This window comes from Thermothelomyces thermophilus, chromosome 5, assembly GCF_000226095.1.
Source record: "Thermothelomyces thermophilus ATCC 42464 chromosome 5, complete sequence".
Lineage (NCBI taxonomy): Eukaryota > Fungi > Ascomycota > Sordariomycetes > Sordariales > Chaetomiaceae > Thermothelomyces > Thermothelomyces thermophilus.
This window is the reverse complement of record NC_016476.1, coordinates 2,265,574-2,284,553: the sequence shown is the minus strand read 5'-3', so window position 1 is coordinate 2,284,553 and position 18,980 is coordinate 2,265,574. Positions and strand designations below refer to the sequence as shown.

General features: G+C 56.6%; 7 protein-coding genes across 7 annotated transcripts; 3 read left to right on the top strand and 4 right to left on the bottom strand.

Annotated features, from left to right (window-relative positions):
* Positions 1-1,146: 1,146 nt before the first annotated feature.
* Positions 1,147-3,349, top strand: MYCTH_2308594 (uncharacterized protein). The gene is made up of 4 exons (XM_003665112.1): positions 1,147-1,415; positions 1,479-1,769; positions 1,846-1,890; positions 1,972-3,349. Exons 1-4 carry the CDS (start codon positions 1,362-1,364, stop codon positions 3,235-3,237), a joined length of 1,656 nt encoding a protein of 551 aa, XP_003665160.1. The 5' UTR covers positions 1,147-1,361; the 3' UTR covers positions 3,238-3,349.
* A 43-nt stretch (positions 3,350-3,392) lies between these two features.
* MYCTH_2315910 (uncharacterized protein) lies at positions 3,393-5,483 on the bottom strand. The gene is made up of 5 exons (XM_003665111.1): positions 5,376-5,483; positions 5,286-5,303; positions 4,714-4,960; positions 4,055-4,570; positions 3,393-3,925 (listed from the first exon to the last, which is right to left on the bottom strand). The coding sequence occupies exons 3-5, from the start codon at positions 4,913-4,915 to the stop codon at positions 3,645-3,647; spliced, it is 999 nt and encodes a 332-aa protein (XP_003665159.1). The 5' UTR covers positions 4,916-4,960; positions 5,286-5,303; positions 5,376-5,483; the 3' UTR covers positions 3,393-3,644.
* Positions 5,484-8,240: 2,757 nt separating this feature from the next.
* MYCTH_2308582 (uncharacterized protein) lies at positions 8,241-9,759 on the bottom strand. The gene is made up of 2 exons (XM_003665110.1): positions 9,204-9,759; positions 8,241-9,146 (listed from the first exon to the last, which is right to left on the bottom strand). The coding sequence occupies exons 1-2, from the start codon at positions 9,554-9,556 to the stop codon at positions 8,615-8,617; spliced, it is 885 nt and encodes a 294-aa protein (XP_003665158.1). The 5' UTR covers positions 9,557-9,759; the 3' UTR covers positions 8,241-8,614.
* Positions 9,760-9,958: 199 nt separating this feature from the next.
* Positions 9,959-10,635, bottom strand: MYCTH_2308580 (uncharacterized protein). Its single transcript, XM_003665109.1, has one exon. It carries the CDS (start codon positions 10,535-10,537, stop codon positions 10,187-10,189), a length of 351 nt encoding a protein of 116 aa, XP_003665157.1. The 5' UTR covers positions 10,538-10,635; the 3' UTR covers positions 9,959-10,186.
* A 559-nt stretch (positions 10,636-11,194) lies between these two features.
* On the bottom strand, positions 11,195-12,777 carry MYCTH_2095162 (uncharacterized protein). The gene is made up of 4 exons (XM_003665108.1): positions 12,576-12,777; positions 12,438-12,525; positions 12,228-12,361; positions 11,195-12,171 (listed from the first exon to the last, which is right to left on the bottom strand). Exons 1-4 carry the CDS (start codon positions 12,745-12,747, stop codon positions 12,026-12,028), a joined length of 540 nt encoding a protein of 179 aa, XP_003665156.1. The 5' UTR covers positions 12,748-12,777; the 3' UTR covers positions 11,195-12,025.
* Positions 12,778-13,445: 668 nt separating this feature from the next.
* MYCTH_2308577 (uncharacterized protein) lies at positions 13,446-16,046 on the top strand. The gene is made up of 3 exons (XM_003665107.1): positions 13,446-13,641; positions 13,702-13,849; positions 13,902-16,046. Exons 1-3 carry the CDS (start codon positions 13,629-13,631, stop codon positions 16,021-16,023), a joined length of 2,283 nt encoding a protein of 760 aa, XP_003665155.1. The 5' UTR covers positions 13,446-13,628; the 3' UTR covers positions 16,024-16,046.
* Positions 16,047-16,624: 578 nt separating this feature from the next.
* On the top strand, positions 16,625-18,880 carry MYCTH_2135152 (uncharacterized protein). The gene is made up of 3 exons (XM_003665106.1): positions 16,625-16,755; positions 16,827-16,910; positions 17,041-18,880. The coding sequence occupies exons 1-3, from the start codon at positions 16,735-16,737 to the stop codon at positions 18,622-18,624; spliced, it is 1,689 nt and encodes a 562-aa protein (XP_003665154.1). The 5' UTR covers positions 16,625-16,734; the 3' UTR covers positions 18,625-18,880.
* The last annotated feature ends 100 nt before the right edge of the window (positions 18,881-18,980 follow it).

Here is an 18,980-nt window from a genome sequence, read left to right as displayed (position 1 = left end):
AATCTGGCCAGGGTTTACTCCGTATGCCAATCAATGCAGGGCAAAAGGACCGGAGCAGAAATAAAGTTAAATGGAATCGCATGCGGGAGGAATCGTCGGTGCGGTCAAGGATTGCTGGGAAGTCAAGGTAAGGGCGGTCAAGCAGCGACTGTAAAATTCCAAGCTTGGCAACTACTCCGTATGCGTATTGAACGTGGTTTTACGTTACATTGCTTGTACTGTACACACCTCTTCCGTGTACCCTGTATGAAACACACTGGAGCTTGCACTGATCACCACTTTCTGGATTTTATTTGCAAGGCAAATATTATCCATAGCACTGATTCCACTTTCGACATAGGATAACATTTGGTGGGAGGTAGCATGGATATGCCTCTGCTTGTTACTGAAACTCTGAGCCGAAACGTCTTACGACCAAGTAATCCGTACAATTACGGAGTGGTGTGCGCTCCGTAATCCGTACTGTTACGTCCATTGTTTCAGATTCTCGAAATACACCCATCAATCCTCGTTCTTCGCCCTGGCGACTACACTAGACTCACAAACACTCGGAAGTGTCGGGGCACCCAAGGCTTAAGGATTGTGTGCATTAGGAAGCAGCCCGTTTCTTCGTTCTTTCCATTCACGTTCTCGCGCCCTCGCCGTTTGCCCGCCAGGGCATTTCTTCGAAAAAAAAAAATAATAATGTGGACCTTCGAATCTTGCCTCAGACCCCACCCAAAGCCGTTTGGAAGCAGTCACGAAGAAGTAACACCGCGAACGATGACTTTCAGTTCGAAAGGACGGGTTGCCCGTGGAGCGTGTTGCATACTTGGTACACATGCACCGGAAAAAGTCTCTCCCCGCTAGATGGCCCTGAAAACGCCATTACCATCATCACGGCAGTACTGCATAGGACGCTGATACGCTTTGGGTTGGGATCGATCACGGTGGCGCCCACGTGGTTGTCAGTCGCCTTGGTCAAGAAAAAAAGGCAACTCGCTTGTATGCATGTAACCCGGGATTCACGACGGCGTCGACTACCCGCCCGAGCATCCAGAAGTTGGTCTGGGACGGTATGACAACACCGCCCCCTTGCCTGTCGTCACCGTCTACAGTGTTCAATTTCTGTCTAAGGTAGTTAACTACTCCGCTTTCGGCCCTGAACGGATGTGGAGTCTTCTTGTCAGGGACAACCGAAGCGGGCACGCGGCACGTGGGGGCGGCGGGTTGGCGTGGGGAAGAGAGGGACCCGACGGACCGGACCGGAAAGCAAATTTCAGTTCAAGAGTTAAAGACCATCAGCAGAGGCTCCACACCCACATTACAATGGAGTCATCTCAACTCCAACCGCGAACATACTGTCCATGCCACCAAAGACGATGGCTGGGACGCAAGGGGACAAGCCCTTGAACCGGGCGGATGAGCTCGACCATGTAGGTTCCCGACCTCCCCGGCTTCATTATCGAGGACAGTGTTGAGTGTTGATACGACGGCAGCTCATCGATGCCGTGAAAGCCCTGATCGTCCCCTTTGTCCGGGAAGCCGATGAAGCGGTCCCGTCCCGGGCGGCGGGGGAGTTGCTTCCAGACAGCCAGGGTGTTGTGCAGAATGCCCTCGTCAAGACTCGGAGACCCGAGGACCTGGTCAAGGAGCTGGCCTTGAATCTACCCAAAGGCGAGGGCCTCGGCGAAGAAGGGCTGCTCCAGACCATGAGGGATGTTCTCAAGTACAGCGTCAACACGTGGGACCAGGGGTTCATGGACAAGCTGTATGCCAGCACCAATCCGGTAGGTGTAACCCGACCAAACCACCTTGCTGCTACGGGTGACATGGTGAGGGTGAGGCTAACTGAGGCATGCTAAGGTTGGCGTCGCTTCTGAGCTTCTCCTGGGAGCGCTGAACACAAATGTAGGTCTCGCTCGCTCGGAAAGGGAGCCGTCCCTGAGCACATCAACCCCAGTCTGCGGCAAGCCCACTAACCGGTCAAAGGTGCATGTTTACCAGGTATCGCCCGCCCTGACGGTGATTGAGAAGCACACGGCCAGGTCCCTGGCAAACCTCTTTGGTTTCACCGGCCCGCGTGCGGGGGGTGTGACCTGCCAAGGAGGTAGTGCCTCGAACCTGACGTCCGTCGTCATCGCCCGCAACACACTCTATCCGGAATGCAAGACTCGGGGAAACAGCGGCGGCCCGAGCCCTTTCGTCCTCTTCACCAGCGTCCACGGCCACTACTCGGTCGAGAAGGCGGCCGTAACCTGCGGCCTAGGCTCCTCCGCCGTCTGGACCGTCCCTGTCGATGGCGAGGGCCGGATGGACCCGTCGGCGCTGCGCACCCTCGTCGAGCGCGCCAAGGCGGAGGGCAAAACGCCCCTCTACGTCAATGCCACCGCCGGCACGACCGTGCTAGGCTCCTACGACCCCTTCCCGGAGATCGCCGCAGTTTGCGCCGAGTTCAACCTCTGGCTGCACATCGACGCGAGCTGGGGCGGCCCCGCCATCTTCTCCCCGACTCACCGCCACAAGCTCGCCGGCTCCCACCTCGCCAACTCCCTCACCGTCAACCCGCACAAGATGATGAACGTGCCCGTGACCTGCTCCTTCCTCCTCGGTCCGGACATGGCCGTCTTCCACCGCGCAAATACCCTTCCCGCCGCCTATCTCTTCCACGGTCCGGGGCAGGAGGAAGAAGACACTTCGCGCTCGTCGCCTGCGGCGGCGGCGGGAGGGCCCACCACGAACGGAGTAAACGGCACCGCCGCTCCCAACGGGACGACTACCCCTTCAGAACAGGAACGAGAACAAAAAGAAGAAGAAGAAGAGGTCTGGGACTTGGCGGACCTGACGCTACAGTGTGGCCGGCGCGCCGACAGTCTCAAGCTGGCCCTCAGCTGGGTGTACCACGGCGCGGCCGGGTTCGCGCGGCAGGTGGACGGGGCGTTCGCGGTGGCGGCGCACCTGGCCGACCTGGTCGCGCGCCACCCAGACTTCGTCCTCCTGTCGGCGAACCCGCCCCCCTGCCTGCAGGTGTGCTTCTACCACGCGCCCGGCGGCCGGCTCGCCGAGGACCCGGCCGTCAACACGGCCCGCACCCGCCGCATGGCCCGCGCGCTCGTCGCCCGGGGCTACATGGTCGACTACGCTCCGGGGGAGAAGGGCAGCTTCTTCCGGGTGGTGGTTAACGCGCAGACGCTGACGGGGACCGTCGAGGGATTGATGAAGGCGTTGGAACACGTAGCGAGGGAGGTTGTCGGGTGAGAGAAGAAAGGGTTGGAAAGGGCGGGCGGGACCCGAGCAAGACGTGGAGGAAGAAGAACAACAAAAACAACAAAAAAAAAGGTTGGATAGACGTGTTGCCTCCTCGATAGACATTTGGTTTTTTCGGTTCTGTTGTTATACGGGAGAAACCAGGCCGCTCACAATCATCACTTCTTTTCGATCTGTCAAAAGACTTCAAGAGCAACAAACGAGACTTTGATTGATGGCAGCAGTAGGGTCAAATGAGCGTCCTAAACGTTCCTCCTGCCGTTCCCTTGACGACCTCCTTCCCCAGCAAACGGTAAGCCAACGGCAGAGGCGAGGCCTCGCTTGTGTGTGTGTGTGTGCAACTGATCACTTAACCCTCGTCCTCCTTTTTATTTTTTTGCCGAGATAGTCCAACTGTCTCAGATCTCGTTCTGCTTCTTGCGGAGGTCAAAGACGCGGATGGCCTCCTCGGCGGCCTTGACGCCGCTCAGGGCCATGGCGCCGAACGTGGGGCCCATGCGGTTGGCGCCGTCGATCTCGGACAGCTCCATGCCGCCGACGATCAGGCCCGGCACGATCTCGCGCGTGTTCTTGACGATGGCGTCCTCGGCCCGCTGCATGTCGAGCCCGCGCATGCCCTCGAGCTGCTCGAGCTGCTTCATGCTGACCAGGCGCTTGACCGAGAAGGCACCGAAGGGGCCTGGTGGGAAGGGGTTTTTTCAACCCCAGCGTCAGCCACACACCGTCGTCATGTCTACCAAACCTGGATAATGGGAGAGTTGTGAAGTAAAAGGGGGGGGGGGGGGGGGGAAGAAAGAAAGAAACTCACCGTCATGCCCAGTAGTGGAGATCACCACGGGCGCGTTGATGGTGTTGGGGTCCATGCAGCTCTGGTCGTCGTGGTGCATGGACACGAGGGTCCAGTTGGTGACGACGCCGGCGATGCGGACGCCGGGGCCGATGTCCTCGCTGTCCGGGTCGGGGCGGGTGATGAGGTCCTCGACGGTGGTGGCGTTGAACAGCTTGACGTTGTCCATGGCCAGCACCTTGGACAGCACGGTGCTGGTGAAGAGGGCGGCGTGCTTGACGACCACGTAGTCGCCCTCGTCCTCGTAGGGCACGCCCACCTCGCGCAGGAAGACGTCGGCCGGCTTGCGCATCACCATGGCGCTGAACAGCTGCCCGCCCAGCCAGGCGCCGCCTCCGGGGCTGACGCCCGCCTCGATCACCGTGATGCGCAGGTCCGGCCGCAGCTTGCCGAGCGTGTACGCCGCAGACAGGCCGCAGGAGCCCGCGCCGATGATGACGATGTCGGACTCGGCGTACTTGTCCAGGTCGGCAAAGTCTATTTATTTCATCGTGTCCAGTTTTCCAATGTGGTCAGCCAGGAGCAGAACATGATGGGACAGGTCTACCACAACAAAAGAGGCAAAAAAAAAAAAAAAAAAGAAAAGGAAAGGAAAGGAAAGAAAGAAGAGGTCAACTTACACCGGCGGGTCATGGCGCGCGAGACGGTGCTCTCGCGGATCGGGGCAAAGCTAAAGTCGTCCCAGTTGCCCATCATCTCGGCCAGAGGCTTGGTCAGGCCGGCGGCGCGGTCCTCAACCTCGGCAGCGGCATCTTTGACCTTCTTGGGGGCGAAGGCGAGCTGAGCATGCTGCTGAGCGGGAGAGATTGCCGAAGGGGCCATGGCTGTGATTGTTGTTTGTTCGATCCGGACGTTTTGCTTCTTAAGCTGGGAGAGTTAGGACACCTGCTAACACGAGGGAAGTGGGGGGAAGACAAGAAGCATGATCCTTTCGCTGGTATTATCCAGATCAAGTTACGCCGTATAATCTCAGCCGCTCCGGCGCTGTCGAGGCCTTCTCGCGGTCTGAGCCTTGCAGAGGAGAGGCTTGGGACGGAAGACGCCTGACAGCAACCGGATTGGCACCGGCTCATGCATTCAGATAGTTACCTGAAGATGATGATACGCCTGATCATTGCGGGATAAAACACCATTGAAAGGCCGCCATGGCTTCTTTGTCTCTGGAGCAGAACGGCATCATGTATGTATGTACCGGACGGGGTAGGTCAGACTGTGTTGTGGTTAGACAGTGATTCAGGGGGGAAGGGAGGGATGGAATAGGGGAGGAGGAGTGTGAGCGCACGCCACTTGTGAGCTGATTCCTTGCGGAGCTGGTGATAGAAGACGGTCTCGAGTCGCGGAATGGCGGCAGTTTTACAACGCTTTGAAGAGGAGAGGAGAGGAGAGGAGGGCACAGAGTGAACGTTGGTGGAGCAGCTCCTCTTAAACCCTCTCATATCGCGGTTCCAAGCGGCTAAAAGAAAGGCAGACGGTGAACCCCACGGCCCCCTCTCACTTGCGTCCAGATTGCTTCTATTGGATGATCAACCCCTCACGGAAGCCAAGAGATCGCTGCCAACGATGGCTTTAAACGAGGGAAAAGGAGGGGCTGACCACAACCCAATGACGACACCCAATTCTCACAGGCCGCTTATCTTCTTGATGCCACCACCCCAAGCAACGCGCTATTGCAATCTACTATAGCGACCACCCGTCTAGACTGCTCGTCGACTCAGAGCGCATCCGTGCTGTAGTACATACGTAGTAGACGGGAAGATTCGTGCGCCCCGGCTAATTACGGGTCTGTGTGATGTCACCTCGGCCAATGCGAAGCTGGTGTTTGTGGAAAACCGCTCACTCTGCTCCGGCATCCGCAACCCGCGTCCGGGACCCGACCTCGTCCACGCGAGCCCGAGATCGGAGCGAGATACAAGGTAAGCGAACTTGGCCCATGAGATCGCCCTAAGCAAACTTTTCGAGACCGACAAGAATCTTGTCGATAGAATCAAGAAGGGTCGTTCAGGTTCCGTGCTTTCCAGTCATCGAAATCGAACGGAGCACCCCCAAGACACTACGACAGAAGGAGATGTTGCAGCTGTGATTACATGCTCGGGCAGAGCACCAATCAAGGCCCACACCACTGCCAGAGCCGCACCATTACAGGAGGTGCTCCTGTTGGCTGCAGCAGCATGTTCAGCGCCGTTGACGTTTACGCAATCGACGAAAGCAAGCCGGGGTTCCTGGGAGGTGTGCCCGCCAGGCTCGGAACACTTCGAGGTACTGAAGTCGTAGAATTTAATGGTGTCGTGGTCGTGATGTTCGTCGTGGTTATGGCCAATACCAATGAGTTGCCCCTCTCTCAAGCACTGCTCCGTCAGCACACTACCGCCGTACAGACGCACCCCCCGACAAGCCTGACAGGGTGTAGCTGGGAACGTTGCCGATGTAGATGGTCATGGCGATTGTCTCCTTTTTTTGCGGTTAAGTAGGAGATTTCTCGATGGTGCGTTTGCCAGGCAAAAAAGATTGGCGAATCCATGATCAGCATGGCTGTCGCCGTTTTGACAGTGACAGTGTGGCCATTGCACAGGGGATAGAAGGGACGGTGCATCACGATTGCGCAGATAGAGCGAGTGAGCGTGTCGACACACTTCGTGAGGGTCTCGGTCACTGTAGGATTAATACTCGCTTCTTACCGGCAACAGTGTTCTCCAAGTGTTCCCTTTTATCCAGGCCTCCGGTCATTGTCGGAATCCCGAAGTAAACTCTTGCTCGATACGGTGGCCAGCACACTGACCTGCGCCAGTGGAGAGTCGAGGTGGCGCATACGTTGGAGCTGGAGATTTTAATAATTTGCCAGTGGCAAGTGGGTGCAATGTTTCAAATGCGAGAGGAATACATCGTCGTTACTCCTTCCTTGTTGCTTCGCAGAGTCTACGAGATGAGAAAGGACGACCGGGGTAGGGGGCTCCTGCTTGTGTTGGAGTAGGCTGCAGCTGTCACCAATTGTTCGCTGAAATGCTGTGGTAGCTGCAGGTATGTGTGTACATGTACAGTACAGCCAGATGCTCAGTTGAGAGGCTAAGTGCCTTGGCAGGACATCTTGTCCAGCTCAACAAAGAGATATGCAGAGTACTCCTCGTGATATAAGGGTTGGTGGCAGGAGAACAGCCCAGAGGACCATACTTTCTTTTTTCTCCATGCTTGGGCCCCATATATGCAGAGAACACTTGGCTCTGTAATGGCTGGACGAGAACCAAGAACAATACTTGACGGTCTGCTAGCAAAATCACACGTTCAACATGCCTTGGTCCAGTCCGACGGTCAATACAACGAACTTCCTTTTGTACGTGTGTGACGAACCAAACACTGCCCGACCGAACTAACACCTTCGGGTATCGGCCGAGCCTTGACTCTCCTCGCCGACGGCGTCGAGCTGCGGTCAGCCATCCTGGTAATGGAGTCTCTGACGCTTTCCGCCGTTGACCGGATGGAACTGAACCCATGAACGAGCTCTTGACGCACCCTCAGCTGGCTCTTCCGCCGGACAGTTACCTGTCTCCGGAGGACATCGCCACGATAGGGGCTCCCAGCACCGCCGCCAATGACCAGGGGGGCGGAAGTTGACGTCCTGGTTCCCGACGTGGCGCGGATTGAGCAGGCGGACGCTGGCGCAGTCGGCCGGGCAGCGAAGGGCGAACGAGGTGTTGGAGAAGGGCCGGCAGTCGACGCCGTCGAGGCCGCACTCATTGTCGCGCTTCCACAGGGTATCGATGCAGTCGACATGGCGGATGGCAGTTCCCGAGGCGTCGGTGGCAGCGCCTTTGCTGAGCGTCAGGAGGACGGCGAACGAGGCGACCCATGCGGGAATGAACGGGACCAGCAAAGCCAACCGCTGCCATAACCGCGGCAGAGCCCTTTCGAGCCATCTGACCGGCACTTCCTGCACCGAAGGGAGGAGGGGGGCGGGATAGCAAGGCTCCGTGCTGATCAGATGTGCATATTCCAGGTCATATAAAAGCTCAATGTATGTATACTTGCAGTACAAGGAAATTTTAAATAAACTGAGGCGTTAATAAGGATACCGTGCTTGAGAGTATCTTATCAACAGCGCTGGCAGCTGGAAAGAGTAATCCTGTAATCCGTAACTTGGTGGCCAATGGTGGTTCTCGACGAAGATGCAGTGGCATTAAGGCTGAGAGCCTATACACTAGACACACATCGGCTGGTCGAATCCGGCCATTATTACTGCAGTATGTATTTGTATTGATCCGTCCTCCGTTCAAGGCCCTGCCCGACCAATGACAGAGGGGCCCCCAAACACGAACTCTCCTGTCCCGTACTAAGTAATCCGAGTCTGCGTTCATTAAACTGTTTTCATACTTTTTCATTCGGACAAGAAATGCATGCAAACAGGAAGGAACCTTGTCCCTTTATATGTATCGTACATCAAGACATCCAGTAGAGTGGCAAAGCAGTAGTAATACAAATCATGTCGCACAGCGCTCCCCAGCTGCGTCCCCGTCCCCGTCTTCTCCGCGTTCAAGCATCAATGAAGTTCTTGACGTTCTTGAGCCAGGCGACGTACTCCCTCTGCTCCTTGTAGTCCATGTAGTCCGGCGCAAAGAGAGCCAGCGATTGCGTGATGCCGCGCTCTTCGAGGTAGCGCTCCATCAGAATCTGCAGATCCTCGTCCAGGCTGCCGAAGGGCGGGCCCGGGTAGGTGTCCTGGGCGGCGTGGACGGCGGCGGGGTCGGTGCTGTGGGCCAGCTTGGGGTCCGAGTAGTAGTACAGGTTCTCAACGATGATGGCGCCGTCCTGGGCGAGGGCCTCCACGTTGAGAGCGCCCTTGTTCGGCTTCTCGATGACGATGTTGAGGCGGCAGGGAACAGCAGCCTCGTCCGAGCCGGCCTCGAGGTCTTCGTTGGCTTCCTGGTCGAGGTCGGCGGCGCCACCGCGCTCCTGCGGGCTGCGGCCAGCCTCGATATCGTCCAACTCGTCCTCCATGGCCGGGTCCTCCATCATGTCGGGCTCGTAGTTGTGCAGGTCGGCAATGGAGAAGGAGACGGTGATCCTGAACGGTCAGCAACAACAGAACGCAACCCCATGTCAGAACTTAAGGGACGCCTACTTCTCATCACCAAACGTCCGAGTCAAAATGACATCCTCCTTTCCGGGAACGTCCTCAACCTTGAACGGGCTGTTGTCCAGGAAGTCCTTGATGCTGGCCGGCAGCGGCTCGTTCTGCTTCACATCCTGCTCGAACTCGATCTCGCTGGCCAGCTTGGCCGACACCTCCTCGTCCACCTCGCCGGCCATCGCCCTGCGGAAGAGTGATGTCGAGAAGGCAGAGACTTGCTGCGGGCGGATGAACGACGCCGGGCGCGCTCTGAACAAGCTGCTGGCTGTGCGGCTGGAGTAGGTGCTAGAAGCGCGAGCCAACGCCCTGGGCGCAGAGCGCGCAATGGTCCTGAGGGACATCATCTTGGCTGTATGTCTGTTGGACGGAGTGCCGTGACGGTGGAAGAGGGGAAGGGGGGAAGGAAATAATGAAGCAAGGGTTCTGCTTCGGCTACCGAAAATTGAATGCGATGATGGGGGAGTATGAGAGGACGGGACCCAAGTTCACAAGCGACTTCCAATGCTGCAGAAAAAAATCAGGTGCACGGACCATGCACCAACCTGCGGCCCAATCGAGCGTGTTGACTCCTGCGGCAGATAACGATAACGTTGGATACACTACTGTAATAAGCAGCCAATGCTCGTTGCTGGTAGCGAACGTATTAAGAAGAACCTTAGCGAGATACTAATAAGGTACTCCTGACTTAGCACGCTTGAAGAACAACCAACACTGACAACATTCTCGTAGACGATGCAAGTTGACCAAGAGAACTAGTCAGCCAGGGAGAACATGCTTAAAGTGATCGCACACGGGGTATTTCATTCATAACTTCGTCACGTTCGTAAGTGGTCCCCGGGGGGGGGGGGGATGCAAACACACAACTCAGAACGCCAAAACCACCAACACACAATCCTCCACTCTCTCATCTCCTTCCACCAACGTCCGAGCCAGCCAGAACAACACGATAATATATACATCCTCAACTCCATTTTCTACTGAAGCCAACCGGACCGGGCCTGGCCGGCATGCACCCCTTCGGCAACAGCTCCGCCTACCATTCTCCCAATCCTCCCCGTCGCCCTCCGCTTCCTTTCTCCCGCCACCCGTCCGCCCGCGACGGTGACCCCAGAGCGAACCACAGCCGCGGCGACGGCGACAGTCGCAGTATCTCTGCACTGCCAGCACCGGTACCCCGCGGTGTCGCGCTGGCAGAGCACGCCCTCGAGGCAGCTGCCGAAGATGCCCGACGCCTTGGCTGTTTGACAGAGCTGCTCCGAGATGAGAACCGTGTCCTCTCGAGCGCAGCGGGCGCACACGCGAATGTGTGTCGTGTAGGTGCACATGTTTTCCGAGACCTCTTCCTTTTTGCCCCAGGTCCTCTCCCTCTCTCTTGAGGGTTCTAGTTGATGCGCAGTGTATCCTAGAGTTGAAGCACGACTTTGTCGTGCTATGGTCGGGTGGCAGTGACCCTAACGAGGTCTGAGCTTCAACGTAAAATCTCCGTGATCTTCAATTGGCGGGCTGGGGGGTTTGTGCTGGTATTTGAGTGTGTGATAAGTGCACAATCTGGTGGCAACCTTCTCGGGAGTGTCAAGACCAAGTTGGATAACAATGACCACAAACCCCTGAAAGCCGAGAGATGGAAAGCGCGGGATGAAGAATGAAGACAGAATATATGCCGCAGAACTCGGCCTCGAGTCCATGGTGGTGAGCACAACCGCTGGACTCGATGCTCGATCCGACCCATTGCTATCTTGCAATCCGGATTCCGTCCAGTTGCGGAGGTCGAGTTCACCGCGGAACGTGACCCATCGTCCCGGCCGCGCGGATAGGTCCTCGGTGCGCTAGGTCCGTGAGGGGTTGCACCGCGGTGTTCGAGTACTGGGCGTAGAAAAGCATCTTCGAACGATGTCGCAGTCAACATGGAGGCTGTCTGTGGAGCACAGTGTCTCCTGGTGCACGTATCCGAGCATCGAGAGCAACGAGTGAACAGCGGAAGACGGAAAGGGGCACGAATACATATGTAACATGTCATACCCGGCCAAAGAGGCAAGGCAGGAAGGAGCAAACTGCTGACATAGTCTCTTCTCGTCTTATTGATGTGACGCCACTAAACTTCGCTGGTCGGACTCTGGAGGACTCGGGCGCACGCCTAGATTGATGCCGACGTTACCACGGCTCCGGTCTTAGAGAGGTGAAGATGGGCTCGGGCCGTGGCTGACGTCCGGATACCTGCCGCTGCCCCGTGTGTGTAACCGGCACCCGGGCCAATTGCGGTGCCGGAGCGCCCCGGCTTTAACTATCTGTCGAACCTTCCGCGGCGCCTGAGGCTGCGGAGGCCGCGTCATACGACAGCAGTTGACAGTCACTGTTGGCCGCCGAGGCAGACGCAAGCGCACTTAACCCGAGAACCCGAGTATGCCCCCCCCCCCCCCCTCCCGCGGATGGCGCTTTCCGGGAAGCCGCATGTCTGATCCACGCTTCTGCTCCGAGGTTGGTCGTGCGACGGGCCGAAGCGGGGGTTGTTCCAAGTGAGCTTCTGCTCCAGCTTGAGACGGCCGGCCGCAGTGAGGGGCGCATCGCGACCAAGAACGTGTTGCCGGGGCGCCGGGAGGAGGAAAGACGCCGGAAGTACGACAGAGAGGCGCGAATACCCGCCGTCGCAACGGTGGACGTCCGACTGTGCCTCAGAATGTCTCAGACAGTTTGCTCGCAGCGACATATCCGATCTGCACGTCAGAAAGACCAGCGGTCACCACAGGAGCATATTCGTGTCGTTCGTGTGGCGAGCACATGGACTGCATGGCTCCCTCCTAGTTGGCCCGGTCACCTCACAGACTTTGAGGGGGAAACTTTGAAGGCTTGATGGATCCTGCAGCCGAGATCTTCACCCAAGCAATACTAGTCAAGTACGACCAGGATCCTTCGAACTTGCTAAGCAGCTGTACGTTTGATTCCGAGGTGAGGTCCGGGAGATCTGAAGATTGTCAGATTAGGTTGGGCAATTCGGAAGAAGAAAACAGAGCAACTTACAGAATCCGTCGCGTTGTTCTTTCTGGAGCGCCGTTATTTTCATCTTTAACAGATCTTCTTTCGTACTTGGTGGCCGTCCGGGGCGGCGGACCTTCTTGACCTCCTCGTACTCCTCGTCATGTTGGTGGACAAACCTGGATCCTCGTTAACACACGATCCTGTGAAGCAGCGACAACCTGGAAGGTATCAATCAAAGTAAGTGACACTTACTCGTTGATTTTGGCCTGGATAGCCTCGAGCTCGAGAGGCTTGTTGCCGTTTTGTCGGACAGCCTCCTGGAAGAAGGCGGCGCGCGCAACTTCTGCAGTCAGAAATATATTCGAACGGAATGAGAACGGGGGCACCAACGAATCGGCTGGTCCTTCTTGCGCCTCGCCTCGGCAAGCTTTTCGAGGCGGTCATCGCGGACTTGAGCTCGGTGAAGCCGTTTCGAGTCCCGGCTCTTTTCATGAAGCGCCTCAATCTTCCCATGTCTCTTTTTCGCAATCTGCTTTCGCGTTTTCTCTAGCGTCCTCGCCATTGTCGGGAATCTGAACCGTGGTTGACCTGCTATCCTCCGTTTGTTGTCTGCTGGGCTCCGGATGACTGGCTGTGACTGGCTTGAGGCAGAGCCGTGGAATATTTTTTGATGGAGCAAAGTGATAACAGCAGGCTTGGCGGCTGATAAGCTTAAAGTGTGGGCAGGGGTTCGGAGGCTGTATGTATGTACGCAGTAAATTGGATGTCTTCGAACTCTCAAAAGTAAAGAAACTGGTGCGGTCTAAGTAAAGTGTCTAGCATCTATTACCAATTTAAGCGCAAAACCGCATAGTAACTCACATATTTGAACTTTGCAAACCAGAATTGCGGGTTTCGAGAACCTACTTGAGTAAGGTACTACGCAGACACCCCGCACAACCCCCGGGCAATCCAGTGTTGGTGGGGCCGTCGCGGGGGAAACGAAGCTTGGAACGACGCGGTCGCGCTTGCATACCAGTCGGTCGTGAATTTGGTGACTGTCCACCAGCACAGCTAAGATTGGCAATTGCCAACATCCACACCAGGCGACCGACTACCCGGCCCCAGCATCCAACTCTCTTGCCTTTCGCCAATTCGACTTGCTGTCTGCTTGTTCGGCCGGCTTTCCGTCAAGCATTGCTGTCTCGTATCATTCCGCCGCCCAGATCGTTTCGGCACGCGTCCCAAGCTCTGTCAAACACGTCGCGCACGGCCACGCGTCCCGAGATTTTCTCCAATCGCCCGGGTTGCAGGTCCACCTGGAAAGACATTAAACAACCTCTAGAAGTGATAATCCATGGTCTTCACATCCGCCTAGCAGCCATTCGCTGTCCTCGTGCCGAAGCCTTCTCCGACGGAAAAGTACGGTAGCATACTTCGCCGTCGTTTTCTCGGGTGCCCAGGATGGGCATCTCAGGTATTAATTACCCTTCCCATCGTCTTCGTCCGCTGACCCACCCGCTAAATCTCCCCAAAGGACTTCTCCCGCTCCTCAAATCCATCCATCGTCCCACCGAGCTCAAGAAGTACGCCGGTGAAACTTTGGGCGTTGACGGCTATGGCTGGCTCCACCGCGGCGCTGTGGCCTGCGCCATTGAGCTTGCCCAGGGCAAGCCAACTCGCAAGTGAGTCTGGTCCCCATTCCTCTCTCGTGTCACGGTTCTGACTCCCGTCCAGATATGTGGACTTCGCTATGCATCGTGTCAGAATGTTCAAGTATTTTGGCGTCACCCCGTATGTAGTTTTTGACGGCGACTTCCTCCCCAGCAAGGCCAAAACAGAGGCTGCCCGATCCAAGCGCCGAGAAGAGAGCAAGAGGATCGGTCTCGAGCTTCTCAGGGCTGGCAAGCCCTCACAGGCTTATTCTGAGCTTCAGAAGGCCATCGACGTCACCCCGGAAATGGCACGCCACCTGATTGAGGAGCTCAAGAAGGCTGACGTTCCGTATGTGGTCGCCCCATACGAAGCGGATGCTCAGCTTGTCTACCTCGAACGCCAAGGCCTAATCAGCGGCATCGTTTCCGAAGATTCCGACTTGCTGGTGTTTGGTGCCAAGCGCCTCTTGACGAAATTGGACCAGCACGGGCAGTGCGTTGAGATCAACCGGAGAGACTTCTGTGCTGTCCGCGAGATCTCCCTTACCGGTTGGACAGACCGCGAGTTTCGGCATATGGCCATCCTCAGCGGCTGTGACTACCTGGACGGCGTCAGCAACATCGGTTTGAAGACGGCATATCGTCTGGTTCGGAAGCACAAAACCCCGGAACGCATCATAAAAATGCTGCGCTTCGATGGAAAACACCAGATCCCCGACTCCTACCTCGAAGATTTCAAGCAAGCCGAGCTCACATTTCTCCACCAACGGGTATTCTGTCCCAAGAAACAAGACATTGTTTTCTTGACCGAGTTGGACCCTTCATCCAACCCAGACGAGATGCGCTTCATTGGTGCACCAGTCGAGACGGAGCTTGCTAGGTCCATTGCCATTGGCGATGTTAACCCCATTACCAAAGAGCGCATCGTTGTTCCGCGCTCGCCTGGTAAACGGAGGATCAGCCAAGCTCTCGCCCCAGCCAGTGGACCGCCGAGAACTCTTGGGAAGCCGATCAGCGAATACTTCAAAGACAGGAGTGACCGCCGGATTCCTCTCGGTGAAATGGATCCCAATTGCTTCGCCGTTGATCCCAACCACAACAGCAGTACAACCGCGGAGGAAAGGCCTCGCCCGATCGTGTTCCCGCTCCCTAGACCGTACGTTGAGGGGGCAGAGGAAGCCTTGGAGAGCACACCTCGGCCGTACACTAGCAATGCTCGGCCTCTTCGTCGCAAGACTGAACCCATCTCGAAGCTCCTCGGCCTGGACGTGTTCGAGTCTTCGGAAAATCGCCGTCGAACGACCGGCCCGGTCATTCAAGTCTACCAGGACCCAACCGCTTCGAGTCGGCCGCCAAAGAAAGCCCGTCTATGTGACGAACAGACGTTCGATGAAAGCGCCGATGGGACCCCGGAGAAGAGCAAATTCTTCTCCTCAACGAAGCCGAACAAATCGGCCAAGAAGAAGGCGGACAAATTGCTGATGTCGGACGACTCAATCGAGGAGGCCTTCCGAAGTCTTCCGGATCATTCTTGGCGGTCTGAGAAGCCGCCCAAACCCACCGACGACATTGTTATATTCCACGAGCCCTCCCCCAAGAAGCAGACGGACGAGGTTCCCGCCGCTGAATCGCCAATCGAGGGCTGCGAGGATCATGCCGAGCATGAAGTCGAAGTACCCGCTTCCTCTCCCACTCAACAAGGACCGGCGAAGGAGTGTAACGATGACAGCCGCTCGGCATCAATGACGCCTCTGGGGGAGCTTCTCAAAGAATTTTCGTATGGCACAGGACACGCGCGCACCCGGGTCATTCACGGGCTTCCTACGCCGGCGTCCAGCATACAACAGACAGCGACTCCGAAGTGTACCGGCCCGAGGAACACGCAAACCCCCATGCCGACCCCCTTGCAGCGTATCGGGGCCAGGGCGTTGCAGCGCGACAGATTCCAGTCGACGCCCCCAACCCCGGGGATTGTTTCGTCCGGCGACAGGTCGAACAAATTCGACTCGTTGCCTGTAAACCCAGCATTCGTCCCGTTGCCGAGAGTCGATGTTGAGGAGGTGGAGGCGCTAAACAAGCCCTTGGGCAGCGAGGACCAAATCATCCCTGATAGTGACGGCGAGGATGATGATGATGTGGGGGATGAACCAATGTCCTCGAGCGCTGTCAGACGGCTAAACTTGACGAAGTTTTTATATTCTTGATCCCTCTGTTATCTTGCTGGGGTAGTGGGATGGTTGAGCCGGGGTTTCACAACTGGTTGACAAGCGTGGGAACAGTGCATAGCGTTGGCGTTTTGGCCCGTTCTTTTACATACGGAGGGCGGCGGCGTTTTGGGGTCTGGAGGCTGTGTATCTTTAGTGTGCCGTTATATGTGCTGTCATGTCCGATCAGCTCGGTCTTCTTGGTCATGGCTGTTGTCGGTTGTTTAGTGGAGGCGCTCAGTCAGGTCGCTGGTATCGCGGAATCGATATATCCTTCAAACCCGGCCGAGGTGTGAGCAAGTCCTTGCCTCCTAGGCCACAGGCCTAAGCATTGAACAATAGGAATCATGAATATCATTGAGTCCATTGTCCGAATGGGTCGCTTTCAGATTTCAACCTTTTGTCTCGTTGCTGTTTGTCCTGTCATCCTCCCTCTCTACCCAATTGTGCTTAGTTATTGTCGCCTGCGCCTCAATCAAGCTCACCGCCCGGCAGTACCCCGAGCTGCAGCAATGAGTGGGGCAGCGCCAGAACTCCACATCAGCCCAAAATTTCGCCGGCGATAAAATCCAGCCGCCGTCGTCCCGCCTCGTTAAATCTCTTCGAGGCCAGCGCGCGTGTTCGACAAGGCTACCCACTGCATGGGAAGCTTATCGACACAACAATCTTGGAGGGCATCATTCTTGTCAATCCAAGCAAAAAAGGCACAGTATGGCGGACACAGCGCTGCAGGTAAGCGCCCAGTGCATCGCATTGTCGAAGCCCAAAGGGTTCGCAGACTGACCCTTGTCTACCCGCATCAGGAACGCCTGCGCGACCATGCAAAGGCCTTTGACGGCCTCCTCTCTCTGATTCCGGCCAAGATGTACTACGGGGAGGACACAAGTGTACGTTGTTTCGCTGTCTAGCTTCCCTCGTGCCCGCAGTGCTTCGGCTCTCCTCCATGTTCCCACCGGCCTTGTAATTGCAATGTTCCCGCGCAAGACGATTGCTGATATGCCCAATCCGTCATGACAGGATCAATGGAGGAAAAAAAAGCAGACTAAGGACCAAGCCAGGGCCGCAAAGAGGGGAAAGCTTGACCCAGACAGCGAACTCAACCGCAACGCGAAGGAGGTTCTGGATGAACGAGCACGGAACAAGCGCAAACTGCGCGAGATGGAATCTGAGGACGAGAGCGGATCTGGATCTGATCAAGACGATGATGACGACAGCGACATCCCTGGCATTGAAAAGGAGAAGCCCGGAGAGGGGCTGAAGAAGAAGAAGCTGAAATTAGACGAAGAGGAGAAAGATGATGAGAGTGTTAAAAAGGCAAATGGCGAGGTGCCAAACAGGGAGAAGGCTGTCGAGGAACCGGAGCAGCAAGCTGGCGAGTCGACTCTCAGTAAACGACAGAAGGCCAAGGAGGAGAAGAAGGTGGCAAAGAAGCAGAAACAGGAGGAAGCCAAGAGGGTGAAAGAGGAGGAAGCCAAAAAGATGAAAGAGGAGAACTCCAAGAAGGGAGCCAAGCCCGAGAAGGCGGAGAAAACCAGAAAAGCCGAGACCGAGCCTGCCGAAGAGGTCGAGCACAGCGAAAAGCCCGCAGGCGACCAAGACGAAGAACCCGCGCAAGACTCCGCTGAAGCCGCCAGCGATGACGTGGACATGGCACCCATCGACATATCTGGTCTCGGAAACGAGAATGAAGACACTTCGGCAGATTCTGCGCCGGATTCTCCTGTCTTTGATACACCCAAGAACGCTTCCGCCGAACCTGCCAGCACCACGACCTCAATATCCTCAGCAGTTCCGCCGTCAGAAAAACCCAAATACCTCAAGATCCCCGCCGACACCACGGCGCTTCGCGCTCGCCTAGAGGCCAAGTTGATCGCCCTGCGTGCTGCCCGCAAGGCCGCCGACTCCGAAGGCAAACCAATCCGGACAAGGCAAGACTTGATTGAAGCCCGGCGGCAGAAGCAGGCACAACGCAAGGCGCACAAGCAGGAGATGCGCCGGTTGGCCAAGGAGGAGGAAGAGCGGAAACGGGAGCAAGCCCTGAACAGCGCACGCAACTCCCCCGGCCTCAGCCCGCTCTTCGAACAAGAAGATGACCGCAACGCAAACCACTTTGCCTTCGGCCGCCTTGCTTTCTCCGATGGGACGCAGCTATCGCACGACTTGAGCTACGAGAAGACTCCTGGCAGCGCTAAGAAGAAGGGACCCTCCGACCCTAAGACGGCGCTGCTCAAGCTGGAGGCGCAGAAGAAGCGCATCGCGAACATGGACGAGAATAAGCGCAAGGAGGTGCTCGAGAAAGAGACGTGGCTGGCGGCGCGAAGGCGGGCCGAGGGCGAGAAGGTGCATGACAACGAGTCGCTGCTCAAGAAGGCGCTCAAGCGCAAGGAAAAGGCCAAGAAGAAGTCGGAGCGCGAGTGGAAGGAGCGCACCGAGAGCGTCAAGGCGGCCATCCAAGAGCGCCAGCGCAAGCGCGAGGAGAACATCCGCAAGCGCCGTGAAGAGAAACTTGCCCGCAAGGCTGGCAAGAAGAACAAAGGCGTGCAGACCAGGAAGAAGAATCGTCCTGGGTTCGAGGGTGGTTTTGGCGGGGGCAGGAAGTGAAGAGAGGAGTACTGAAAGGTAGCAGTTCGGGCGGTGGGTCTCTGCTTCGTATGTTACGGTGTTGTGGCGTTCTTTGTGCACGGGATGCATCGTAAGTAACTGTGCTTGGGCTTGATTCATGTACCTAGGTTTGTTGGGCGGCATATGCTATCCTTGGAGTCAAGGTAGTTAGGAAAATATCCCTCTGTGGGCTGATTATGAGCAGTAGTAGTCATTCACACAGAGATGCAGCATCCATATCACCATGTTTATTGAGGCCATCAGCACGTGGAAACATAAGGTGATCATCCAAGTATCGAGTCTATTTCCCGGTCAGTAAGTGACGACCTCTACGAATGAGCTACACATTGGAGTCA